This window comes from Microcaecilia unicolor, chromosome 6 (assembly GCF_901765095.1).
Source record: "Microcaecilia unicolor chromosome 6, aMicUni1.1, whole genome shotgun sequence".
Lineage (NCBI taxonomy): Eukaryota > Metazoa > Chordata > Amphibia > Gymnophiona > Siphonopidae > Microcaecilia > Microcaecilia unicolor.
In genome coordinates, this window is record NC_044036.1 from 283760149 (window position 1) to 283785209 (window position 25061).

A 25061-nucleotide genomic window follows, 5' to 3' on the forward strand; every position below is an offset into this window, starting at 1 on the left:
GTAGTGCTGTGTACTACCATGCATGGGTATCTGGGTTCATTCCCAGTTTTGGTTCTGCACTCTATGGTCTGGGGAGGCTGCAGAGACAGAGTCATAGTCATCGTAATTGATAAGCTTGTGGCCTGATTCAGTGCACAGGACTGCACATTCCAAAAGGGGACTTGATACTTGACCTCCCTGCCTAGGGTCATTGCTGCAATGACTGGCCTACAACTGGGGCCCTGTTTACTAAGCCGCGCTATAGGCACACTAGGTAATGCTACAGACACCCATAGGAATATATGGTTGTCTCTAGTGTTTAGCATGCGCTAAAAACACTAGCGTACCATAGTAAACAGGGGCCCTAAGTAGCATACAGAGAAGTCTGCCCCAAATCCTTTGGTAGTTGCAAATGAAGGCTCATGGCACCAGATCCCAGTGCTGGTAGCTCAAAAAAAGGAAGAGAAACTGACAGGTCAAAATTGGAAAAAAAAAAAAAAAAGAGAGAGATGACGACATTCACATCACATAGATTAAGGTGTAAACAGTAATCTTGATTTATTGAAAAAAATTCTTACATGTATTCCGCTATTACACAGGTTTAAAATAATTTTTTCTTTAAAAACACCTCTTATGGGCACCACACTGAAATTTCAAGACATTTTTAATGGAGTTTTCTTTTTAATTTTTAGATGTGTACAAGGTGTCATTCAATAACTGATATTGTAATGGGCCATAACAGGGGTCAGATGTACCAAAATCTTTTCCATAGATTTCTGTTTAAGATTTTTTTTTCTTTCATAAAATGTTTCATTTTCAAGTCATATATATTAAAAGAAACAAAAAACAAATAAAGTTCCACAAAAAAGGAATTCTCTGCAAGAAGAAGTACTTTTATTGCAGTACAGCTTAGTGGTCTGGAAAAGTATAGGGGAAGACAGGTTGGGATTTTAGCATAATTACAACACATTTGTATGAATGAATGAATTTCTTAAAAAGACAACAGTAAAAAAAAAAAAATCAAGATGATCCCTTAATGAAAGTTTATCGTAACAGAATCACATGACCTAGACACAATCACATGTCAGCATAAGAACTATTTACATTTGGCTTTTTGCTTTCCATATGGCTGTATGTGCAAACACCTTGGTCTTCCCATTGCCATTTGGTAAAACTTTACCTTGCTGCAGTGTTGCAGGCCATGGTAAAAATTGTATGACCACTGACTGCTATTGGTCCATGATATAAGCCCTCCCCAATGGGTGTGGCCTAGTTATAGCATAGCTTACATCAGCTAACCCTATGAGTGCACCGACAGTTCATACTGAAGCAGACCTGAAAGAGACACTGTTGTGCTTTTCTTCCATCTCTTTGGTTATGGTACTTAGGTAAACACACACCTCTGACTTACTCTGCCAAATCTTTTGAGATTTTGGTGCTGCTGCTTAGCACTATTATGGGCTACACAAGAAAAGTAGTGGCATACAAAAATTGTGCAATATGGCTCTATTCTGCAAGACATGCCTTGCTACCTCAGGGGCATATAAGTGCTGAAATCAGGCACTGTGATTGGTCAGTTCAAACTTTAAACATTTTAATTGGCTTAACCAACAAAATACTCTGCTGTGAAAACAGTGCACGCTTCCAAGAATACATGGCTATTTACAAAATGCAACTGAGACTGGGGGTTGGGAAGGTCAAGGTTAATGACAACTTTTTAACTTTTTGGGGGGGGATGGGGGAAGAGAAGTGTTTTCCTGTCCCCTGACTAAAATATTTCCCTTGAAAATTTAAGCCAGAATGATTTGTGGAGTTCCATCCATGAAAAGATCATCAATGCATTTAATATGCTTGGACAAACCCTGTAGTCCCATATAATACTAGAGCGCTCTAGCACCCTACAGAAGAGGAAGTGAAAGGCTCAGTGGTGCATCCCAAGTTTGCCTCCTTCCTGAAGGAAGGTTTATGTACCTTAGGTCAGGAAATGACATCATATACAGGCTTTTTTTCACAGTAGATGTGATGTCATATCCTTCAAGTGAAGCATCCCTGTTCAGATGCACTGCAGTACATATTTGCATCCTAGAAATACCCCAATGAGAGATAATTCTGGAAATGTGTGCACAGTTCAATTTCCATTTATTCCTGAAAGAGTAATGGTATAAGACATGCTGAGGGAAGTACTCATGGCTACTGTGAAAGGAAGAAGTGGCTTCTGCTTTGCCTTAAAAAAAACATGGGTAACACTGTTAGCACAAAAAAGCCATCCAGTGATTTTTCTCAACACTAAAATGTTAGAACTGTTTTGGAACTGGCCTTTTAATATATTTCAAGGCAGATCTGACCAGTGGACATGCCCTGTCTTCAAGAAAAATATAAACTGGATAGCATAATGCTCCATTTTGGTGATTTCAATTCAATACAACTGTGTTGATCCTCCTGAACGTCTGGCATTTTCAAGATCAATCTGACAAAGTTCTTAATTTCTGATTTCAATGCCAAAAAAAAAACACGAGGGGCTCCTCCCATTCTCAGAAGGCTCAGTTTTGAGACAAATGGAGAAAGCAACATATTAATACTTATACAATAAATACAATTATTTAGTAGAATAAATAAACCCTGTTTATTGTACAATCATTTTATGATGCCTTCTCCATTTGAGTTAAAACCTGCAGTGCATTGCAAAGCTTTTTGTAATGGTCTTAACAGGAGTGAAAGAGCATCCAAGAACTTCACATCTGAGCAGGAAGAGTCACAGATGAACAGCACAGCTGGGGTGAACTGAGTTTTCTAAAATGGAGTCTTCAAGAGAGAAGCTAAGTAAGTCACTGTGGTAAAATGAAATACATATTTCCTTTTATTCAGACCAAAATCTAAGTGGGCATATCTGCCAAGGAATATATGTGACTTATTAGGAGGGTCAAGTATTCCCTTAAATTAGCACCACAGACATCCTACAAGTGTATGATATTATGTAATTACAATGTCCTATAAAATGACAATTTCTTCCCCCCAAAAATCACACTTTATAGTTTTCTACATGGGCCAACCAAGCTGAAACATGGAACTTTTTTAACTGATCTACAAACATGGCGGATGGACATGAGAACATGTCCTACAAGTTAGACCTCAGATATAAACTGGAGTTGGTGCTGAATATCACCAAGATAAAGACTGAATGGGAAATATGACACAGTGAGAGATATGTCCATAGCAGGGAATCACCAGTGTTATAATAGAGAGTTATTACAAGACATATATATAGCACCACAGATAGAAATTAAAAAATAAAAAATAGCACCTATTTTTGTAAGAGTGAATTCCATACTAGAGACAATCTCCCACCAGGACATGATAAAATAAAAGGTATACAAAAATAGAGGAAACAGTTACGATTGTTAATTTAATTCTCTATGTTAAGCCAAGCAGATGTATAAAAGATGTAGCAGAAAACATAGTTTCCATTTATTTAGTGCTACATTTTTCAGGCTGGTTTACAAAAAAAAATGGAAAGCAAGTGGCATAAAGAGTGGCATAAAAAGAAACAACTGCTTAAAAAAAAAGTAATTGGATTGCAGGTTTGTGAATGAGGGACACACTTACAAACCCCAAATAGTTGGATATTTTATAAGGTGCCTCATTTTTTTCCTTTTGTTTATAGAGCAAGTCACATGCATGTTTTGAAGCCAGGAAAACATAACACTTTAAAATAATATATAATACAAATATTTACTTACAAACATATAAAAATATAAGCACCTTTAATACAACGGGCCAAGATATGCACTGATTAGCCTCCAGCTACCTAATTCATCTTGACTTCAAGAAATTGAAGGCATGGGCATGTTTAGAAATATCCTGTTATCTTCAGAATTAAAGCCAAAGTAGAATAATTTTGTTTCAATTTCTTAAGAAGATTTCCATTACAAGGTATCGATGTGGCTTCATGGTAGACAGAGTCTTGGGCACGTTGATTTATTATGATATCCTTGTTTTTTTTCTTTTGGCATTTGCATAGATGTGAAATACTATAGATCAGTCGGCTGTTGTAAATAGAGCAATAGGTGAGGCACTTGATCTCTAGGTGGCCGATTGTCACATGTGGTGCAATTGTAGGTCATGTGATTCTGAGCTGGGTTCTTCCCCCTTGTTCCATTTCTTTTCTCGTTTGTTTTGTTTTTTCATTTCAGTGGCACATTTGAACTTAGGGTGAAACCCAGCACTGTCCAGTTCCAGGACGTGCATGTGACAGAGTGGCACAATGAGGTTACGAAGTTGCTCATTTGGAGACTCGTGTTCTGATTGGTTAATTTTATTATATTATCATCATCATAATTATTATTATTAATTATTATTTTGGAGGCTTTTTCTTCTAGCCCAAGAAGCAGACTGGTCCCACCTCAAAGCCAAATTTCTGTGTTGGATCTCCAAAGTCATTGAACATAATATCCACTATTGGTGTCTGTTCCACTTTGGGAGTGTTGATCTCCAGGATGGTCTTTTGATAGCCTTTCTTTGTCTGGTAATGAAAAGAAACACAGTTATCTCATTTGTTTTTTGTTTTTGTTGTTTGGTTTTGCAAGGCACAGTATTTCAGTTCAGCAAACATTGTGCCCTGGATTTTATAGATGGTGCCCAAAATTGGGTGGTGATATTTGGGCACACTGATCCAAGATGTGTGCCCAACTAAATTTGCTAATGAGCCAATTATTGCCAATTGCTAATTGGTACTTAATTGAATTTACACACACATCTTACTATGCGCTATTCTATAACAACGTGTGCTGAAATCCCATAGTGCACAACCTAAAAGCGGGCATGGCCATGAGAGATGCATGGGTCTATCAACTGCATTCCTACAATTTCTACATGGTGTGATAGAATACCAACGATATGCACCCTAATTGGCTGCCAGGAATTATACCTGGTTTCAGCAGGTGTAAGTCCTGGTGCCCAAGTTTGGGTGCTGAAATTGGCACTCAATGCTATTGTATAATGGGCGTTCATCTTTGAATACCCATTATTGAATAGCACTGAGTGCCAATTTTTTTCAGCACCAAGTTTTGAGTGCCATTTACTGAATCTAGCCCTATATCATGAAATTTATTTATTTATTGCATTTGTATCCCACATTTCCCACCTATTTGCGGGTTCAGTGTGGCTTACAATACATTGTGAATGATGGAAATACAATTTGTAACAACTCGGTTATGGATTACATTGTGAGGAGTTATGCGAAGACAAAGTCAGAGTATCGTTGAGGGAATAGAACAATGGAAAAGAACAATGGAACAATGGAAAGAAACAACGGAAAACTGATAGGGCTACAAAACAATAGTAGGAGAAATCAGGGGCATAGCCAGACTTCGGCGGGAGGGGGGTCCAGAGCCCGAGGTGAGGGGCACATTTTAGCCCCCCCGGCACCGCCAACCCCCCCCCCCCCCCCCCCCCGCCATTGCCGACCTCCCCCCACTGCTGCCACCACCAACAACTTTGACCCCCCCCTGCTGACGACCCTCTCTTTCCCCCTCCCGCCGCCATTGCTGTCATCTACCTTTTCTGGCGGGGGACCCCAACCCCCGCCAGCCAAGGTCCTCTTCTTCCGGCGCAAGGCTTCGTTCTGTTTCTGAGTCTGACATCCTGCATGTGTACATGCAGGACGTCAGACTCAGAAACAAAACGAAGCCTTGTGCTGGAAGAAGAGGACCTCGGCTGGTGGGGGTTGGGGTTCCCCGCCAGCAAAGGTAGGCAATGGCGGGTTGGTGGCAGGAGGGGGGGTCGAGAGGATCATCGGCAGGGGGGTCCAGGCCCCCGTGGCACCATGCAGCTACGCCACTGCATGAAATACAGCTAAACAGTAAGAGTATTGTGTAAGCATCACAAGTGTGCGTACCTATGAGAAAGCATCACATGTACAGTACATTCTTTTCTATAGCTTTTCTATAACTCAGTCATATGCTGTAGTGTCAAACAGTAAAACAAAATGATTCTGAAACAGAATCTGAGAAGTTTTATAACTGGAAACCAGGAGCACACCCTTTGCAACCCCTAGCGGCTCCTACCCCCCCCCCCCCCCCCCCCCCCATTGCACCGCAGCAACAGCAGGGGAGTAATTTTGAGCCCTCGTTTCCCTGGCATCCTGTGCTGCCACACCATTCTCACAGCCCTCAGAACCACCCTACTGGAAACCCTCCAAGAATATAGTTGTAGTTTAAAAATTGGAGAGATAGGCTTGTGACTCACAATTGGGTGTTCTAGAGCAGTGGTTTTCACCCCAGTCCTCAGGGACCACCTGGCCAGTTGGGTTTTCTGGATATCCACAATGAATATGCACAGGGTAGATCTGCCAGTCTCTCTTTTGCATGTTCATTGTGGACATCCTGAAAACCCAACTGGCCAGATGGTCCCCGAGGACTAGGTTGAAAACCACTGTTCTAGATTCAAAGTAGTTTTTAGGTCTGGAGTAGTGCCTTTTCCCTGAGAGTCATGAACAGTATGTTGCTCTGTCTATTTCTGCTTAAAGAATGGCCATACAGATGCAAAGGAATGGAGTGACATTGTCATCAAAGCATCCCAAAAGCGGATTCAGAAGATATGAACATTTTTGTTAAGCTTGTTCTTTGCATGAATAAACCATCCTTCCCCAGTTAATCAAAATAGCACCACTGATGGCACCACATACAGTGAAGCTCAGTGTCCTAGGTGTCCTCATGTTTGATGACCGGGCCACCCCTCATAGGGAAGAGCAGGTGACTTCTTTCCAGCACTTTTTGGTGATCCAAAAACATCATTTTAAGCTACTCTAAAGGGAGATACATCCTATTCTCCTGGCCACTGCATCTTACTGTAGTGCAGGCCGAACCTGTTAGATGATATACAGGGAAATAATATAGGGGTCCTTTTACTAAGCTGTGGCAATGTTTTTGATGTGTGCTGAGGCCCCTGCAGTGGGTAAAAGGCTGGATTTTTAAAAAAGAAATGGCCGTGCGGCAAGTGAAGCACTTGGTGTGTGGCCATTTTGGGGGGGAGCACATACCGTCACTCATTGAGGTGACAGTAAGGACTCCCATACTAACTCCCAATTACTGCCGGGTAAACATTGGCACTACAAAAATAAAAAATATTTTTGTAGCTCCGGAAATGGCATGTGCTGGAGGTGGGACTTCCGGTTTAGCGAGTGCCGCTTAGTAAAAGACCCCCCATAGTCATTCTGTTTTGTACAAAACAGAAGGAAAAGGGGAAGAAGAGAGGGTCTTGGCACTGGCAATAACAATCACTGAGAAAAATCAAGCACAGCAAGAAAACTTGAGCCTCTAGTAATAAGCAGTAATGCCTTTCCACGGTGTCTGTTTCAGACACTCAATTAACCACAGTGACAGCAGTCCTCTTTAGGGCATACAGACTGCCAAATTCAAAAGCTCATAATAAATTCACTAATCATATGCAAGAGGAGGACTGGGCCACAAAACAGTCTGAATCCCTTTTCTGTGATCTGTGCATCATGTAACGTGCACGGCAGCTGAGCTGGGATGAAAAGATTAGCAGTAACTCTTAGGTAATCACATCCTTATCAGCAACAATTCCTGGTCTGAAACACGACTAAACATGGGAAGAAGTGGGTCTGCTGCGTCTCCTTTAATTATGAGAATCCAGCACTAATTAGTGATACAACCCAAAATAAAAGAAAACTGTTAAACCAGTGGGAGAGCTATTCTGCATTCTGACTAGGAGGAAGGTGTACTAGAGAAGTAATAGTGGTTAGTTATGTTTTGTTTATTTACATATAAGCATATGCTTTTGCCTATTTCTATTGCTTATATTGTGTACCTTTGATTTATGTTTATGCATGATTTAGACTGATATATTGCAAATATGGTAAAAATATTTAAGTGGTTCTCACCAAATAAAACAAATCATAAACCATAATGAAAATGATTTATTCCAATGTTTTAGGAAGAAAGGCTACCATTGCTCGGAGCTTGATGCCACGCTATGCATTATTTAATGTTTTTCTACTAAGAAAGGAGAGTGGAGAATAAAATATGTATATGTGGGCGCAGTGCAGCTCTTGATAAGGCCTTGGAGTTGTGGAGGGCACTTGTCCATCTCGGACATGAAGAATGGAATTGAGAGGCACAGGTTGCACCTTATAGACTAACCAATTTATTTGAGGCATGAATTTTTGAGGACCAGAATCCACTTTGTCAAATCCTGAAGAATGGAGATTCTCAAAAGAACAATATTCCATTACCTTGTAGCAAAGGATGAGAGGTTAAATACACCTCAGTTGCAGTAGTGCATAAAAAAGAGCTTTTTATCTCTGAAGGCAGTTAAGTACTCAAAGAAGTTGTGTAGGGAAGTAAAGGAATATGTCACTGGAAGTTTTAAAGAGCAGGTTAGACATGCATCTTTCTGAGATGGCTTAGATACTGAAAGAAGATATAAATGACCTCTTGAGATCCTTTTTTGTCCTAGTGGTTCTAGTTAGAAGTGGAGTGGAGGAGTAGCAGCCTAGTGGTTAGTGCAACAGACTTTGATCCTGGGGAACTGGGTTCAATTCCTGCTGCAGCTCCTTGTGACTCTGGGCAAGTCACTTAACCATCCATTGCCCCAGGTACAAATAAGTACCTGAATATACTATGTAAGCTGCTTTTAATGTAGTTGCAAAAACCACAGAAAGGCAGTATATCAAGTCCCATGTCCCTTTCCCTGTTGGGGTGGAGGCTACCTGCCATGTACAGGCCCAGCTCACTTGGATGGAACTGCACTATAAACTTGAATAGCTTGAATAGAGATCTTTAGGACTGCAGGCTCTACTAGAATCATGGATATTGACATCTGAAACAAGGGGATGGTTCTTATGGCCAGTGACCTAGGTAGTAGAAGACACCTCTTGGAGGAAAACTATGTTGGTTTCCAGCCCATTTTGAGTTTCATTGTCTTTGGCTCCTGCTTCCCTGGCAATTGCACCATAATCGAAAGGGGAAAAGGGTCTCTGACTAGCTCAGCTGGTGCACCTGAAGGAATGGGGAGCAGCATGAGAACTGATTGAGCTTCTGCAGTTGCCTCAGATGGCAGTGAAACAGGGAACCAGCACATCACCACATCCTTCTAAGGAGAGATGAGGAGAATTACGGAAAGATCCAGCCTTAAGGAACAGGAGGGGACCATAGAACAGTTCTTGATGATCTATCAGCATTCCCTCTGGGGATGAAACAACTGATGTAACCAAAGGCTCAGAGAGCCCTGAAGAAGAAGTTAAGAAATTGTAAGTGCAAAGAAGAAAAATATTTTTTTTTCTAAATCTGACTATAAATAGTTCTTTCCCTGTTACCTGACAACTCCTAGTTATAGTAAATCCTTTTGGTTCATAACAAGTATTCTAGTTTGGACTGAGCTCACATGCCAGAGTGTGAAGTGAATAGATTTACTGCACCAAATGCTTCCCAGTATAAAATGGTCTCAGCCCTGACCTCCCTACAACTTTTAATTATACTAAAGTAACCTGCTCTAGCTATCCAGGTGAAATCATTGCTCACTACAGAAAGCATGCTTGCAAAGCGAACTTAATAACTCCCTTGATCACATTTTACTAGCTGTGATCAATCCAGGTTTGAAAGGAACCTCTAATTACACCTAACCCTTTGGATCAGGCTGTTTTTCTAAGACAGTGTGTTTTCATTTGATCTCAAAGGATGCTCATAGTTACAAGGAAGGCCAGAAAGCTTTTCCCAGATTCGTTGTCAGTTTTGAGAACAGAGGACATGTTGCAGATCCTGTTAAGATGATCCTACAGTTTGTCAGCTGATTAAGTAGAATTACTATCTAGTCAAGAGCATCCCTATTGTCTAAAAATAATACAACTCAGTTCTCCTTGAGGCACACCCATTAAAGGGGGGCCGACCACAACCGGGCTGAAGGCCAGCGAAGACAGAAGTGTGGGGGAGGGTACAGGGAGGGCCTAGCTAGAGAGCAGAGGTAGTAGTGGGAGGGAAACAAGGGGTAGCAAGGGGAGGGGGCAGGAAAGAAGGGGAGGAGCAAGGGAGGGGGAGAGAGGAATTTGAACTGCACAGGAAGTCCTTTTGAATTTGGAAGCAGGAGATTCCTTTGCCATATGTTTAGGACAAATCTAAAGCCTGCATCAGTGTTTAAGGGCTCTTAAGGCAGCCATGTCACAAGCTCCTGGAAACTACTAGAACATCAGATCAAATTCTAGTTACATCATTTGAAAATCTGCTCTACAAAATGCAGTCTGGAGGATCTGCTATAAAAATGCTAGCCAAACTTGCCTCTCCATCTCATCAATCATCCAGCTTTCAATAATATCTTACATAAGGCTGCTTCAGAAAGCACCTGAGACTGGGAAGACTGACAGCAGAAAGAGAAAAGTGAGCCAAAACACATCTGTAAAGCAGATAGTCGGGTTACTTCCATCATGGAATAGCAGTGGGTCTGATGTTTCAGGAGAAATAATGGTGACCCACTTCTAATGCTTCAGAATTACAATATGCAGCAACAAATGTGATACCTACACTTCAAATTTCAGTCCTGGAAATGTGAAGCAAGATATGTGAAACCAGAAGTGTTTTTACAAGCTCCAACTTCACTTTCAGTGTCACTCTAGAGAAATACTTAGCTCTGAATACATAGTCTGGAAGCTAGTCCTATTAGTTCTGTATAAAAGAAAATCTTGCCTTCTGCATTTGACAAAGTGGATTCTGGTGCTCAAAAATTCATGCCTCAAATAAATTGGTTAGTCTATAAGGTGCAACCTGCCGCTCTCAATTCCATTCTTTGTGTCCGAGATGGACAAGTGCCCTCCACAACTCCAAGGCCTCATCAACAGCTGCACTGTGCTCACATATACATATTTTATTCTCTACACTCCTTTCTTAGTAGAAAAAACATTAAATAATGCATAGCCTGGCATCAAGCTCCGAGCAATGGTAGCCTTTCTTCCTACAACATTGGAATAAATCATTTTTATTATGGTTTGTGATTTGTTATATTTGTTGGGATCCAACATATATTTGCAATAAATCAATCTATAAAATCATGCAGAATAAGTACTGGGAATGGAGGCAAATATTTGATACAATAATCAGTTCCAGAATGTGTGAGGGCAAGATCTGCAGAAAACAAAACAATATAATATGGATATTTACAGAACTTGCCCTTTCTACATGCATTTTCCTAATATATTTGTAGAAGATGACAAGCTATAAGTGTATCCTTTATAATTGCTTCACTAGCAATCACCAGCCTCAGAACTCTCAGGAACAGTAGTCCAATATTCAACCAGTGGTGGGCAGCACTGTCGGCATTAACGTGCTTTCCAGTGTCCAGCATTGAATATCCAGTATACACTTAGGGTCCCTTTTACTCAGGAGCGGGAGGGCTACTCTGTCAAATTGGCACTGCTGTCGGGCTAGCACTTGCACCCAGTGGTAATTGTGAGTTTGGTGCACATCAAATCCTGCGGTAGAAAATAATTTTCTATTTTCTATCACAGGGGTTGTTCCCGGTGGTAATCAGCAGTAGGCACATGCTGCATGGTTACCACCAGGGTAATGCATGAGCCCTTGCTGCTAAGTCAATGGGTAGCAGTAAGGGCTCAGGCCATAAATAGGTATGCGCTACTTTTAATTTCAGTGCATGCCCATTTCCCAGCCCATTTTTTTTTTTAAAAGCCCTTTTTCCCAGTCCCGGTAAAAAAATGGCCCAGCTTATGCCCAAAGCATGCGCCCACATTACCACAGGCCACTTTTACCACAGCTTATTAAAAGGACCCCTTAACCAATTAAGCAGTTAAAGAGAGGACTGCTATTTATGGGATCTGATTTAACCATTAATCTTATCCTGTCTGGTGCTGATTATTCCCACCTATCCAGATAAGTCACTCGATATAGCTGGTTTAGCAGTAGGCAGTAACCATGCATATTCAGCTGGAGATAACCAGTTATCTCCCTGCTGAATATTTGCGGTTAGCAGCAAAAATGCTATTTAACTAGTCAGTGGCCATTTCTGATCGGTTAAATAGTAATGGATATTGGGGTGAGTGAATCCAAATGCATTCATTTTGCATATCCAAATAAAGAAGAAGGATCCTCCTGAAAGCCAATAAGTACAATAGATTTACTAGTTTATTAAAAGAGCAACCTCATCAATAGTAAGGGAGTTCTGAATATCCAAACAGTTCAAACAATAAATCGTATGCCTGACATGTTTCAGCACCAGAATCAGGGGCAAAATCAATAGTTCGTCTAGGACTGTGATTCCACCTTTGGTAACCACCTGAGAAGGTAGCTCACAATGAGTTTCCTGAGCACCCCAAATTCTATAGAAGATGCTACTAACTGCACGTGCAAATTTGTGGGCACGCCCAATTTATGCATGCAAGTTAATTGAACAATGTGCTAATTAGGGTAGGTCATTTTTAATAAGCAGTTATTGGCACTAATTAGATTTAATTGAAATGTGAGTATGTAAATTTAGGTGCGGGATCCGTGCGTAAAATTTACATGTGACTCAAAAAAGGAGGGTCAAGGGCAGATCAGGGGCATTCCTTTAAGGTACACGTGTACTTAGAGAATAAAGGCATCCATACCTAAATTCACACACAGGTATTTTGCACCACGGTTTAGTTGGTGCAAATGGCCATGCTTAACGTTAGGTGTGATTCCAGGGGAATAAGTGCTATTCTATAAACTGTGCCTAACTTTAAGCACATTTTGTAGTCTTGTGCTTTTTTCAACACCAATTGTTTTGGCGCCATGTATAGAATTTACCCCTGTTTGCCTTAAACACTGCCAGAAGGACTCCAAAAAATAAAATCCTAAGCCAGAATATGTGGAGTATGATAGCCTCTCATCTACTGCTGTTGCTTGCTATAGTACTTTCATTGTGCCAAAGAGAGCTTTTCTCGTGTTCTTAGGGAGAAATATGTATAGGCAGCATAACAAGGTGTGCTTAAAAGTTCTTTTTTTTAAACTTAAGTTGCATAACATGGTACTTACTGCACAGCCATCGACAACAGCCCTTATATATGGGTTGTTATCATAGGACATCTCCTCATCGTTGGAGCCCAGGAAGCGGATGGCTTTGTCATAGTTATTTGTGGTGGCATCATGCCATGCTACAGACTGGTAGCAGTTATAGGTGATGTTCTGGTGGGCGGAAGCACTCAGGAGCCGCAGGAAGGTCATCTGTACCACTCCAATTGGATTGCCATCTGAATCCACATATGAGAGCTGAAGGAGACCACAAACAAAGGGGAAAACTCGGCAGTGAATTATAGAAAACTAGAGAAATGCTGAAACCAAGTGAAATAGGCAAAAGAACTGCAGAAGACATGGGCCGGGTCTAATATATTTCCCCATCCGGTACCAAGATAAGCATGCAAAATTGTAGCACGTTGCACATTTTTCTGAGCCATTTGCAGATAACCAGAGGAAATTTTATGGCTTTACATGAAACCAGTCAAACATCTCAACAGAAATTGCAACTTTTGTAGCAGATTGCACCTATAAAATTATTATAAAAAACATATTAATCATGGTTTGCAGATACAAAAAAATAGTTTTATGAACCCATAGCCTACTGGTTAGTGCAGTGGACTTTGATCATGGGGAACTGAGTTCAATTCGCACTGCAGTTCCTTGTGATTCCGGGCAAGTCACTTAACCCTCCATTGCCCCTGGTACAAAATAAGTACCTGAATATATGTAAACCGCTTTGAATGTAGTTGCAAAAACCCTCAGAAAGGCGGTATATCAATTCCCTTTCTATAGGAATGATACAATTTTATCACCATCTGTATTATGTTCCAAGATATCTTGCTGTTGTTCAGATGTGCTAAACAGTTTTTCCAAGATGTCTATTACAAATATCTCTGTGTTATTTTATTCAATAATATTCAATTTGACTTGTTAGAATGAAGGGGACTAGTGTTTTTAAACTTTTGCTCCAGGGCAAAAAATGTAAGCCCTAGATAAAAAAGAATCCCCCCTAAGCAGAATATTTGCTTGTGCTTCATGCATTATTTGCATTAAGGACCTAACCCTTTGCTTCCATAGATACCAATTTATGAGTAAATGTTCTTTTTATTTGTCACTGTCACTTAATAATTTACCTGAAGGGAGATAGCTGAATATTTTATGTTATGATTATGATACAATGGCAATCTGCTCTGAATGTTGACCAGCTAAGAGGTATAGATTATTAACCTTCATTTCAAGACTGAACCAATCACACTATTATATGGAAACATCCTTCCTTCCCTTATGGGACAGCCAAGCTGTCAATCAAGTCCTGAATATCTCTAATAGAGCTGTCCATCCATAGCCTCTCATCATTTTTCTGAAAACATCTATTAAGCTGAAGAAGAGTCAAGTAAACATAGAACCAAGGCAATAAGTCCAAGTTTACTTTGACTTCTCCGTGGACTTTGAACTCAGGGATGGCCCATTTTGGTCTTCAATGACCACAAAGAGTTCTGCTTATTATCTATATGCCCAAATGGAAAGGGAGATGTATTTGCATACAATATTAATTTAAATACGAAGGTAGTTAATTTGTCTGGTTTTGATTATCCTGAAAACCATACTTCATTAGGAAATCTTTGCAAATTAATGAGTTTTGTAGAAAATCAAAGGTCAAGTTGGAATAGGCCAAATTTCTGTTCGATTCAAGTCGAATGGATTTTCCAATATCTCCCCAGATTCACTGGAGAAAATCCAATGTAATTCAGTGTTCATTCACTGATTCACAGGACTTTATGTTGAATCAGAATGCTATAGACTTGTCAGTTCAGGAAAACCTGCTTGAAAATCAACGTGCATTCACCATTCCAGAAATCCATATTGGGATTTGTAAGAAAGTTCAACAAATCTTCAAACTTCATGCTGGTTTAATAAACTAGTTTTCAAATTTTGATTTAAACATGTATTTATTTATTTATGAACACTTCTCCTGAAGGAGTAACCTAATGGTTAGAGCAGTGGACTGCAAACCAAGGAAGCCAGGGTTTAAATTTCACTGGGAAAATCACTTAACCCTTCATTGTTTCAGTTAAGTCCTCCAGGGCAGGAAAATACTTACAATACTGAATGTAACTTGCCTTGAAATACTACTGAGAAAGGCATGAGCTAAATTCAATTCTCTTTACACCGACCCCAATAAATTTTGCTCTCAGGCATCACAGCATTAAACATATAACATACAATCGTATAAAGTGTAAACAAACAAGTATCATAAAACAAGATAACAGACAAAAACTATAGACAAATAAAATAAAGGTCTGATTCCTGGAGAGTCTCTACTTAAGCCCAATTACACTGACTACTTTAAGACTGCATTAGTAGGAATCTTCTGCAAATCTGACCAGTGAGGCCTTCTGAAATGAATCAGTATGCTTTAATTAAACTAGGAAAAATTACTGTGGTGCATGTTCTAGAGGGAGTTAAATGCAATTAAAAAAACTATTAGGTTCAGTAATGAATCAACAGTCAGTGGACTGTGAACAGCAGATGAGTTTAGATTGGTATCTGTGAGATGAACTCAGTACGCTTCCTAATTTCTGGTGCCAGTGGCGGTGTGGGATTAACTATCACAAAATGCTATTCATTGTGCTAGTAATTTGGAGTTCCTTATATAAAAGTAATTGGGTGGGTGTATAGCATGAGCACGTTTCTGCTCTTGTGACTGTACATGTCTTCCCCTTCTGTAATAATAGGGCTGCATTTCCATTTAGAGTAATTCAGAAATGACCTTTGGAAGCTAGTTAACAGGTGGAGTCAGATACATTATCACTTCTGAACTTAAGGCTACACTGTATGGGAACTGTAACTGGATAATTTGTCAACATCCTTCCTTTGATTCCATCTGAGAGCTTAAATAACCGCACAATGTATTTTGAATGTTGCTGCAAAATGGTTGGCTTTAGCTGAGCCAAATGCATGCAACACTGCACTCTGTTACTCTTTGGTGCTGCACCAAAAATTGTGCCTACAATAAAGGAATGCAGGGTTCAGACGTACTTTTCCAAACTTACTTCTACAACCTTGTCAAGGTGCACAGTGCCACTTCTACTCAATCCCAGAACTGTGAAGGACTTGGCCCAAACAGGTGAAATTCTGGACACAAGGAGGTAAAGTGACTTTCTGAAAGTCATTACTTTGAGTGCTAACAGAGCAATTAAACTTGGGTGTCCTAGAGGGGCATAATCAAATGGGGGCGTCCATCTCTAAGGACGTTCCAGCGAAGGGCGGAGAAACCTGTATTATCAAAACAAGATGGACGTCCATCTTTCGTTTTGATAATAGGGGACGCCCAAATCTCAACATTTAGGTCGACCTTAGAGATGGTCAACCTAAATGTTGAGATGGTCGACCTTAGAGATGGTTCATTCCCCAATTTTTCGGCCATAATGGAAACCTGAGGATGCCCATTCTGCAAAAAACGACCAACTCCAAGGCATTTGGTTATGGAAGGAAGCCAGCATTCGTAGTGTACTGGTCCCCCTCACATGCCAGGACACCAACTGGGCACCTAGGGGGCACTGCAGTGGACTTCAGAAATGCTCCAGGTGCATAGCTCCCTTACCTTGGGTGCTGAGCCCCCCAACCCCCACTCCCCACAACTGTTACAACCACTACCATAGCCCTAAGGGGTGAAGGGGGCACCTACATGTGGGTACAATGGGTTTCAGGTGGGTTTTGGAGGGCTCCCATTTACCACCACAAGTGTAACAGGTGGAGGGGATGGGCCTGGGCCCGCCCTGCCTGAAGTGCACTGTACCCACTAAAAAACTGCTCCAGGGACCTGCATACTGCTGTGATGGAGCTGGGTATGACATTTGAGGCTGGCATAGAGGCGGAAAAAACATGTTTTTTTTAAAAAAATTTGGGTGGGAGGGGGTTGGTGACCACTGGGGGAGTAAGGGGAGGTCATCCCCAATTCCCTCTGGTGGTCATCTGGTCAGTTCGGGCACCTTTTCGAGGCTTGGTCCTGAAATAAAGTCGACCAAATGCTCATGAGGGACGCCCTTCTTTTTTCCATTTTGCCCATCTCTAACCACGCCACCGTCCCGCCTTCAGTACACTGCCAACACGCCCCCATGAACTTTGGTCATTCAGGGCGACGGAAAGCAGTTGAGGACGCCCCAAAATCAGCTTCCGATTATGCGATTTGGGCGACCTTGAGAGAAGGACGCCCATCTCCCGATTTATGTCGGAAGATGGGCGTCCTTCTCTTTCGAAAATGCACCCTGCTAATGTGCACAAACCCATTAGGATTTACTGCCAACCCTATCAAAAGTGCAATAATTCATTGAGGGACAGTTTTATGAAGCAGCAGTAAGCCTAACGCGAACGCCGGTGGTAGTTCCAGCCCCAGCTTTCGTCTTTTGCCATGCTAGGGAAAATAGCTGGCTATTTTCTAGTGAGGTGCTAACCCAGCGGTAATCGGGCAACGCCACGCACTACCTGGTTACTGCCAGATTAGCGCAGCAGCCCTTACCGCCACCTGAGTGGGTGGCGGTAAGTACTCCCCCTTGCATGGCCATGTGGTAAGAGTAATCGTACCACATGGCCATGGCTATTTTCAGGCATTTTTATCTGCTGCAGTAAAAGGGCAGCAGCACATGGCAAAAACGGCCCCCACTGCTAGCGGCAGGACCCTTTTACCGCAGCTTAGTAAAAGGACCCTTGAATGTGCCACTGGTGTGCCCAATGCTACAAGGGTCATCTCATTTTTAAGAGGATTATCTTGAACAAATTTTACACAGAAATCTACTTGTGATTTTGAACAGGTTGTCTTACTAAAAAATGTAGGAAACAATATTTGCAAAGGTATTCTAAATACAGTGCATCTTTCTAACCAGATTTATAGTACATACAGGAGAAGAAACTTGCTGGGATATGAAAAGAACGTGTTCTTATGTACGGCACAGCCTTTTCTCTAATCCGTTCCTCCACACATCTTCAAATCAAAGGAAGAAATAAAGTATCTATAGCGAAACCTTGATAAGGCTATTTTGTCTAGCTTAGTTGAACCCGATGCACCATTACTGTTCCTCCTCTACTACTGCAATTTAACTCCATCTTTTTGACAGAACAGTTTTTGATTTTCTTGTGTCCTTGGATTGAATCACTCTAGACTGACTCGGATGTACCTTCAATCTCCAGTTCAATGATTTACATCATCCAAACCCTCATAAATCCCCACATACCCCTTCTTGTATTATTTCCCAGTCCACCTTGTGACCTTTACATCTTATAACCTTTCTGTACTATTAGTATTGTCTCCCATAGGATGTGTACATCTTGATCTACATAGCACAGTGCAGAAACATAGAAACATAGAATCATGACGGCAGATAAGGGCCAAATAGCCCATCCAGTCTGCCCTTCCTCAGTAACTACTAGCTCCTCCTTTTCCTAAGGTGTCCCACGTGCCTGTTTCGTGCTTTCTTAAATTCTGATACAGTCTTCATCTCCACGACCTCCACCGGGAGGCCCTTCTACGCATCTACCACCCTTTCCGTGAAATAGTATTTTCTTAGATTCTTCCTAAATCTATTTCTCTTAGCTTCATCCTATGCCCTCTCATTCCAGAGTTTTCCTTCAGTTGAAAAAGACTCACTTCCTGTATATTAATGCCCTTGAGAAATTTAAACATCTCTATCATATTTCCTCTCTCCCGCCTCTCTTCCAGCGTATGCATGTTGAGGTCCATGAGCCTGTCCCTATATGTTTTATGACACAGACTGTTTACCAATTTGGTACCCACCCTCTGGACTGACTCCATCCTGTTTTATAGCTTTCCATAGGTGTGGTCTCCAGAATTTGCGCCACAGTACTCTAAATGGGGCCTCACCAGGCACTTATACAAGGGCACTATCGCCTCTTTTTTCCTGCTAGTCATCCCTCTCCTTATGCACCCAAGCATCCTTCTGGCTTGACCATCGCCTTTTCTACCTGCTTGGATATAGTTAAAAACTCACCTTCCATTCAAATACTATTTTATGTACTTTTTAAATATAATGTAGTTTTGTGTGTTGTGTTCTCTTCATGTCTCTATTGTTTGATACAACCTTGCCTATAATACTAGTTTTTGTCGAAAAGCCACTTGGCCTGATGGTTTCCTTGTTTGTGTCTCTTAAAGTCACTGAAATTAAAAGGAGGTAAAGTGCACATTCATGCACCATAGCTTGGTTTTCCAAGAACAAGCTGCCAACATCCTAAAAAGAATGATTTCTGTGAGACTATCAAATAGGAACATACCAACCAGTTGTCAGGATCCAGCACGCCTTCCTCCTGAGAGTTAAAGATGACTTAATGTTGGGCAGCAGGCATGCAAAGCAAGAGAGGGAAGCAGCCATAGCTACGAAGGGATAGCATTCAAAAGCGCTAGATATTTCAGCTTGTGTCGGACATTTCAGCCACACATTCCAGCTGGAAAGCTGCTTCTGTAGCACTATTCCCGGTGGTGGTGCCTCAACTCATAATCAATAATCAGTGCAAAAATTACCTGAATATAGACTAATATGTATTCTCTATTGTGTATAGTTTGAAAATAATCAGAGATATTCCTACCAAACATCTATTTTTTCAGCTTCAGGGCTATTATATATAAAATTGACAGATAAGTCGAATATTCTTTTAGGAAAGCATCCCATTTTACAAGATTGATGCTGTGATTCCTCTAAGTACACAGCAGGTACTGTACTCATCTGAGTAAGGGAAATAGTCAGTGTAATGACTGTTATTAACTACACAACTGTTACTTGTGTTCCTGCAAACCAGTCTAACTAAAACAGATTTAGTGTTGTAACCAACATTTTGTTTTAGTCTTTCAAATTTCTTCCAGGTGTTCATAGCCTAGTTTTTAAAATGAAGTACAAATCCATAGCTAGCCTCTTTTGCTCCTCTAAGGAATGGCATCCCACCGTTCCCAGGGCTTCAGCTAGCTTAGAAATAGGAAGCACAAACCCTTGCCTTTAGGACTGACTGCGGCTGACGAAGTAATAAGGAGCGAGAGAATAACTGGCAAGAGAGCAGTTCTAAAATTAAAGCAGCAGTGCAACCTACTTTCCACAGAAATGTCCAGTTATTTCTTGCCCCTGTTTGTATTGTGTTTCTATGGATTTTCCTTTTATGTATTAAGCAATAAAAGATGATGCAGTATTTTCCGTAATTAAATGGAATCTCTTAGCTTCTAGTGTCTGCTGTTCCAAAAATAATAATTCCTCCCACAGGCTGCTCTTCAATTGATGTTTTATTTAAGTTTTGGATGATGATAAGCATTTGGAGACTAGGTACCCTGGCAATGGTGAACAAAAAAAGGGGGGGGGGGGGGGGGTTGTGTTTGTTTGTTTGTTTTTTTTATTCCAAATACTTTATCTCATGAATTAAATTAAAAAAATTTCAAAAAGAGAGTCTGCTGACTAAAAGGGCAATTTTCACAAGCATTTCCATGTGCCCAATATGCATGTAAATTATATGCCTACAGCCTGCGCATGTGTAACTTTACCCAGGCTGAACAGAAGGTTATGTTTTCGTACATATTTTAAACCTATGCAACATATGTATGGTACATTTACTGAGAAATTTTGTGCATGGTCAAGAGCAGGTGAAATGTAAGTGCATAAAGTCTCTGGGGCTATTTTCCAAACAGAAGTATGCAAATACTTATGTTTTGAGAAATCACTGAAGTGCACACAGAGGAAAGTATGTGGGTACATAGTTATAAAATTGACTATTCCCCTCACCCCAATTGAAAAGAAAAAAAAAGTTAATGATCTGTACTGCTGCTTTCTGAAATAGAACATTGGATGTCCAGATCCTAAGTTGATACATTGGTTTGCTGAAAGCCCACTGTTGAGGATGCACTAAGCCACTGTAGCCAGTTTTGTGGGTAGAAAGCACAAGAGAGAGACAGAGCTTGGTGCCTTGAGTCATTCAGTGTGACTTAAAGTAGCAGACATCTTTTAAGGTGGAAGTTTTCAGACTTGATGCACAACTGATTCTATAAGGCAATTTTTACAGGTGCCTTAACTCCACCAAAAGCACCACCTGCAGTCCCATTTTTCCAGTTCTCAAACAGGATTACAGACTCTATAAGTTCTGTAAGGTCAGTGTGGTATGGTACTGGTGAAGATAAAGCCATTTGGTGTTCTAGAAAGGAGCAATGATCTCATTTATTAGTAGTATTGGAGCTTCAGTACTGAGAGCTCTGTATCACCATTGCAGGCTAATCAGATTAGACGTCCCTCCCCACTACTCTGTGAGTATGGATCTGTTTATTTATTGACTGAATTTCTGAGTTGCCTAGTCACCAAGGATTAAGGAGAGGTGCAGAAAAAAATACATAATTAGATCCATGATCAATGATTGCTATTGTGATTCTTTCTAAGGCATGCCATAGTATACAAGTACATGCTCCACTGAATAACTTGTATATCTATCAAAGAAATCTAAGAGTACCTCATAATCTAGAAAACACCGCAATATATTACCCATTTATGCTGTGGACAAGCATACACAGCCTCACAATGCATTGTCTGATGTATTAGGGTTTCTTTTAAATGTTTGTTTTATTGTAAAATGTTAGTGTTAGGTAAGATACAAGTTTTTTTAAATAAATAAATATACGTGATTTTATATGAAAACTTCATAATGTTTTCATATTAAGACAACCCAATACCACTGCTGCTATGTAGAACACTTTGCTCCCATAGTACTAGTGGGTATAAAGGGACCTAGGAAAACATAACTGACGCACAAGATGACACAAATTAATGGGAGAGCTGGGATTGGGGAAAAAAAACAGCATTTCCTAATGACCAAAGATACCACTAGAGAATATCTCCTCAAAAGAACATAAGAGTAGCATACTGGGTCAGACAATGGTCCATCTAGTCCTGTTTTCCAAACAGTGGCCAAGCCAGGTTTCAAGTATCTGGCAGAAACCCAAATTATGGCAACACTCTACGCTACAAATCCCAGGGCAAGCAGTTGCTTCCCATGTCTGTCTCAATAGCAGACTATGGACCTTTCCTCCAGGAATTTGTCCAACCTTTTATAAACCTAGATACGCTAACACTGTTACCACCTCCTCCGGCAAAGAGTTCCAGAGCTTAACTATTCGTTGAGTGAAAAAATATTTCCTCCTATTCCTCCTACATAAACCAGTGGCTCCTGTATTATTGGGATTTAGTTTTATGGATCATTCCACCTTAAACATTTCTGACTTTCTGTTTGGGGCGGAGATAGTGACTTTCAAAGAGGAGGATTAGTCAAACATGCAGGGTGACATGAGTTTGGCCATGATCAAAGCAGAAAGTACTGATGTGCTCTGATTGAGACTGCAGGCCGTGTTAGGCACTACCATGGAACCTCGCTTGTAATGACTATACCATGTTGCCAGGCACCTCTTTGGGCCAGCGGGCCGGTTTACTCTGTAAAATATGACAGGGTTAAAGAAACCAGAAGCCGAGTTTAGATCTTACCAGTTTACACGCTTGAATTCACTGAACCAAGAGCCTGGGTTCTCCATTTGGCCAGGAAGTGATTCTAGCCTAAATTGTGGAAGGGTGAGGGTGAAGAAGAAACAGACAAAGACAACAAGGTACACTCAGCAACATGCTCTCAGAATACTTACTTAAAGTGTCTGCACAAAGCATAAGTTAGCTGTAAACTGGTTACTAGCAACATGAAATTTAGATTAGTTTGTTAAAAATTTGATATACTGCTCAGCCTTAAAGGATCACTTGATTGACACAGAAGCCTTCTGCATGCATTACCCATATAGGGTCAGGTTCTATATAAGGCACCTAAAACAAATCTGTTTGGTAAACATTTCCAGCTAAACATAATAAGATTTCAACTGTTCTAAAACAAAAAAAAAAAAGAACATAATCCTCTTCCACTGCATATCATAGGAACTGTATTCCACAGGGTGGGATGGCAACCAAAACAGTCACCCATCCCAAATAATCTCTCAGCCTTCTCAGTCACCCTTAGTTTACAGAGTGTTGTACTCCCAAATTACGCATCACAGATGGAATAGGGATTAGACACCCCATAGACCACCACACTACCTAACTACTAGTGGCTCCTGCAGTTACCGACAACAACTCAGTTTCAGAAATATTCAACAGTAACTTATTTCTTGCATCCAGTCACCCACCAGTTTTAAATAAGAACCTAGCACAAAAGATCCTAGCACAGCCATCTTCTGCATCGGGATCATCACCTGAATGTTGTCTGCATAAATATACACCCAGCCTTGTCTTTACACAAAAATCTGAAGGTCTATGGGAGAAGTGTTTGCAAGCTGGAATTACTTAACACAGTGACTAAGTCTCAGACTGATCATCGGTCATATAACCAACCCTGGGGTAACCGTCCTGATCCTCACCAAGCAAAAGACAGTCTCTCTGCAGTGAAACTGGCCAGACTTCATTTTGCATGTGTAGCTAGAGAATAAACAAAATGGTGTAGGAAGACAAAAAGTAGGATACTAATAGCCTAAATTTCTATGGAGCGTCTTGATGGAAAATGACTGCTTTGGTCCATGTGTGTAAAACGCAATAGTATTTTGTAAGGACCACTGGAATATACAGTTTTCATAAATCCACATAGCTAATCTGGGTAGCAGCGACTGGGCATTGGTCAAGCACCCAATAGGCCTGGGTGGGATGCTATGGAGGGGGGGGGGCTTGTTCACCAAAGGAAAAGGGAAGAAAGAAGGGGAGGCCTTGTTCTTCAGAGGGGGGAAGAAAAGGGGGCCTTGTCCTTCAGGTAGGAGATGGGCAAGAAGGGGGAGCCGCTGTTCTTCAGAAGGGAGAGAGGGGAGAACACAGGCAGCTTCGGCAGAAGTCATCTGGGTGCCAGCTGATATTCAGTGCTGGCACCACATTGCTAATCAGCAATGTTAAGACTGCTATTTATGTGGTCCTACATACCCAGTTAGCTATGTGGGCACAAGCGCTAAATCTTGCAGATACCTGCATAACTTCCAGCTCCTCCCCAACTCTGCTCCCTGTAACACCCCTCTCCTGCCCACTTTCAAGACAGCCAATTAGTGACAATATTTAGTGGCACTGCTGACTAAGTCCTGTTGACCTGCTGAATATCCATGGCTGGGCAACTGAGCACAATTTAAGTGTGCAGGTGCCTTTTCTGCCCACTTAAATCACTTAAAATATCAGGCCAAACCACACCCCCTTTAAATTTGCTCATGTCACAACATCTGTGCATAAGTAACACCAGTTCCAATATCATTTTGTTTTACATATAAGATGATTTATACATACAAATCAGTTTTATATGTGTTTAAATGATGCCTAATCCATCTAAAATTGCCTTCTAGATGTTAAGCATCTACAGGCACAGTATCTCTTAAATGGTCTACTTTCTAGTAGAAAGGTTATATCAAACATTGGATATCTGTTACGTTGGTATAGTACCACTGGAATGGTGGTTGGAAGAAAGGACCTGCAACCTGAAGACACAGTGGTGCTAAAGGAATCACTATCAAACAGGTCAATCAGACAAAAATTGTGCTGGTGACTTGAAAGAAACTGTAACCTCTTTGCTAAGGAAGCCCTTAAAGGTCAAAAAACTAGACTGCTCAAATTGTGTGCTGTTCATTCATAAGACAAACCTTTCCAGGTTTGATCTTTCACCTGTGGTTTAATGAGCTCCTTCACTATGTTTGGAACTCTCTTCTATGAACACAGCTGGAGCTAGCGCTCTGAACAGAGAAACACTGTTGCCTTGGAAACCAGTTCTACACAACTGCAAAAATAATAGGCTTCCAGAACAATGGTGGCCCAAAGCCTCACAGCTATGTTTGTTTGACTGAAAAACAAACTGTGTTTGAAATGGCCCTCAAGTATTTCGGATATCTGACATCACCTAACGCAATAATGCGGGATGAACACAAACCACTCTTCATAGTACATAACTGTATATTCGTCACCAGTTTTATAGTCACTGTGCAATGGCTGAAGGTGTTTCCGTTGCTGAACTCATTGGATGAGAAAGTTAAAATATCATACTGCCTCTGCACAGAAA

General features: G+C 40.9%; 1 protein-coding gene across 1 annotated transcript in view; it reads right to left on the minus strand.

Annotated features, from left to right (window-relative positions):
• Positions 1 to 512: 512 nt before the first annotated feature.
• Positions 513 to 25061, minus strand: part of COL5A1 (collagen type V alpha 1 chain) — a 376227-nt gene continuing 351678 nt past the window's right edge. Inside the window, 4 exon segments of the mRNA XM_030207658.1 lie at positions 513 to 4498; positions 12996 to 13229; positions 22369 to 22404; positions 22406 to 22438. Coding sequence (XP_030063518.1) covers positions 4352 to 4498; positions 12996 to 13229; positions 22369 to 22404; positions 22406 to 22438 — 450 coding nt within the window. The 3' untranslated portion in view covers positions 513 to 4351.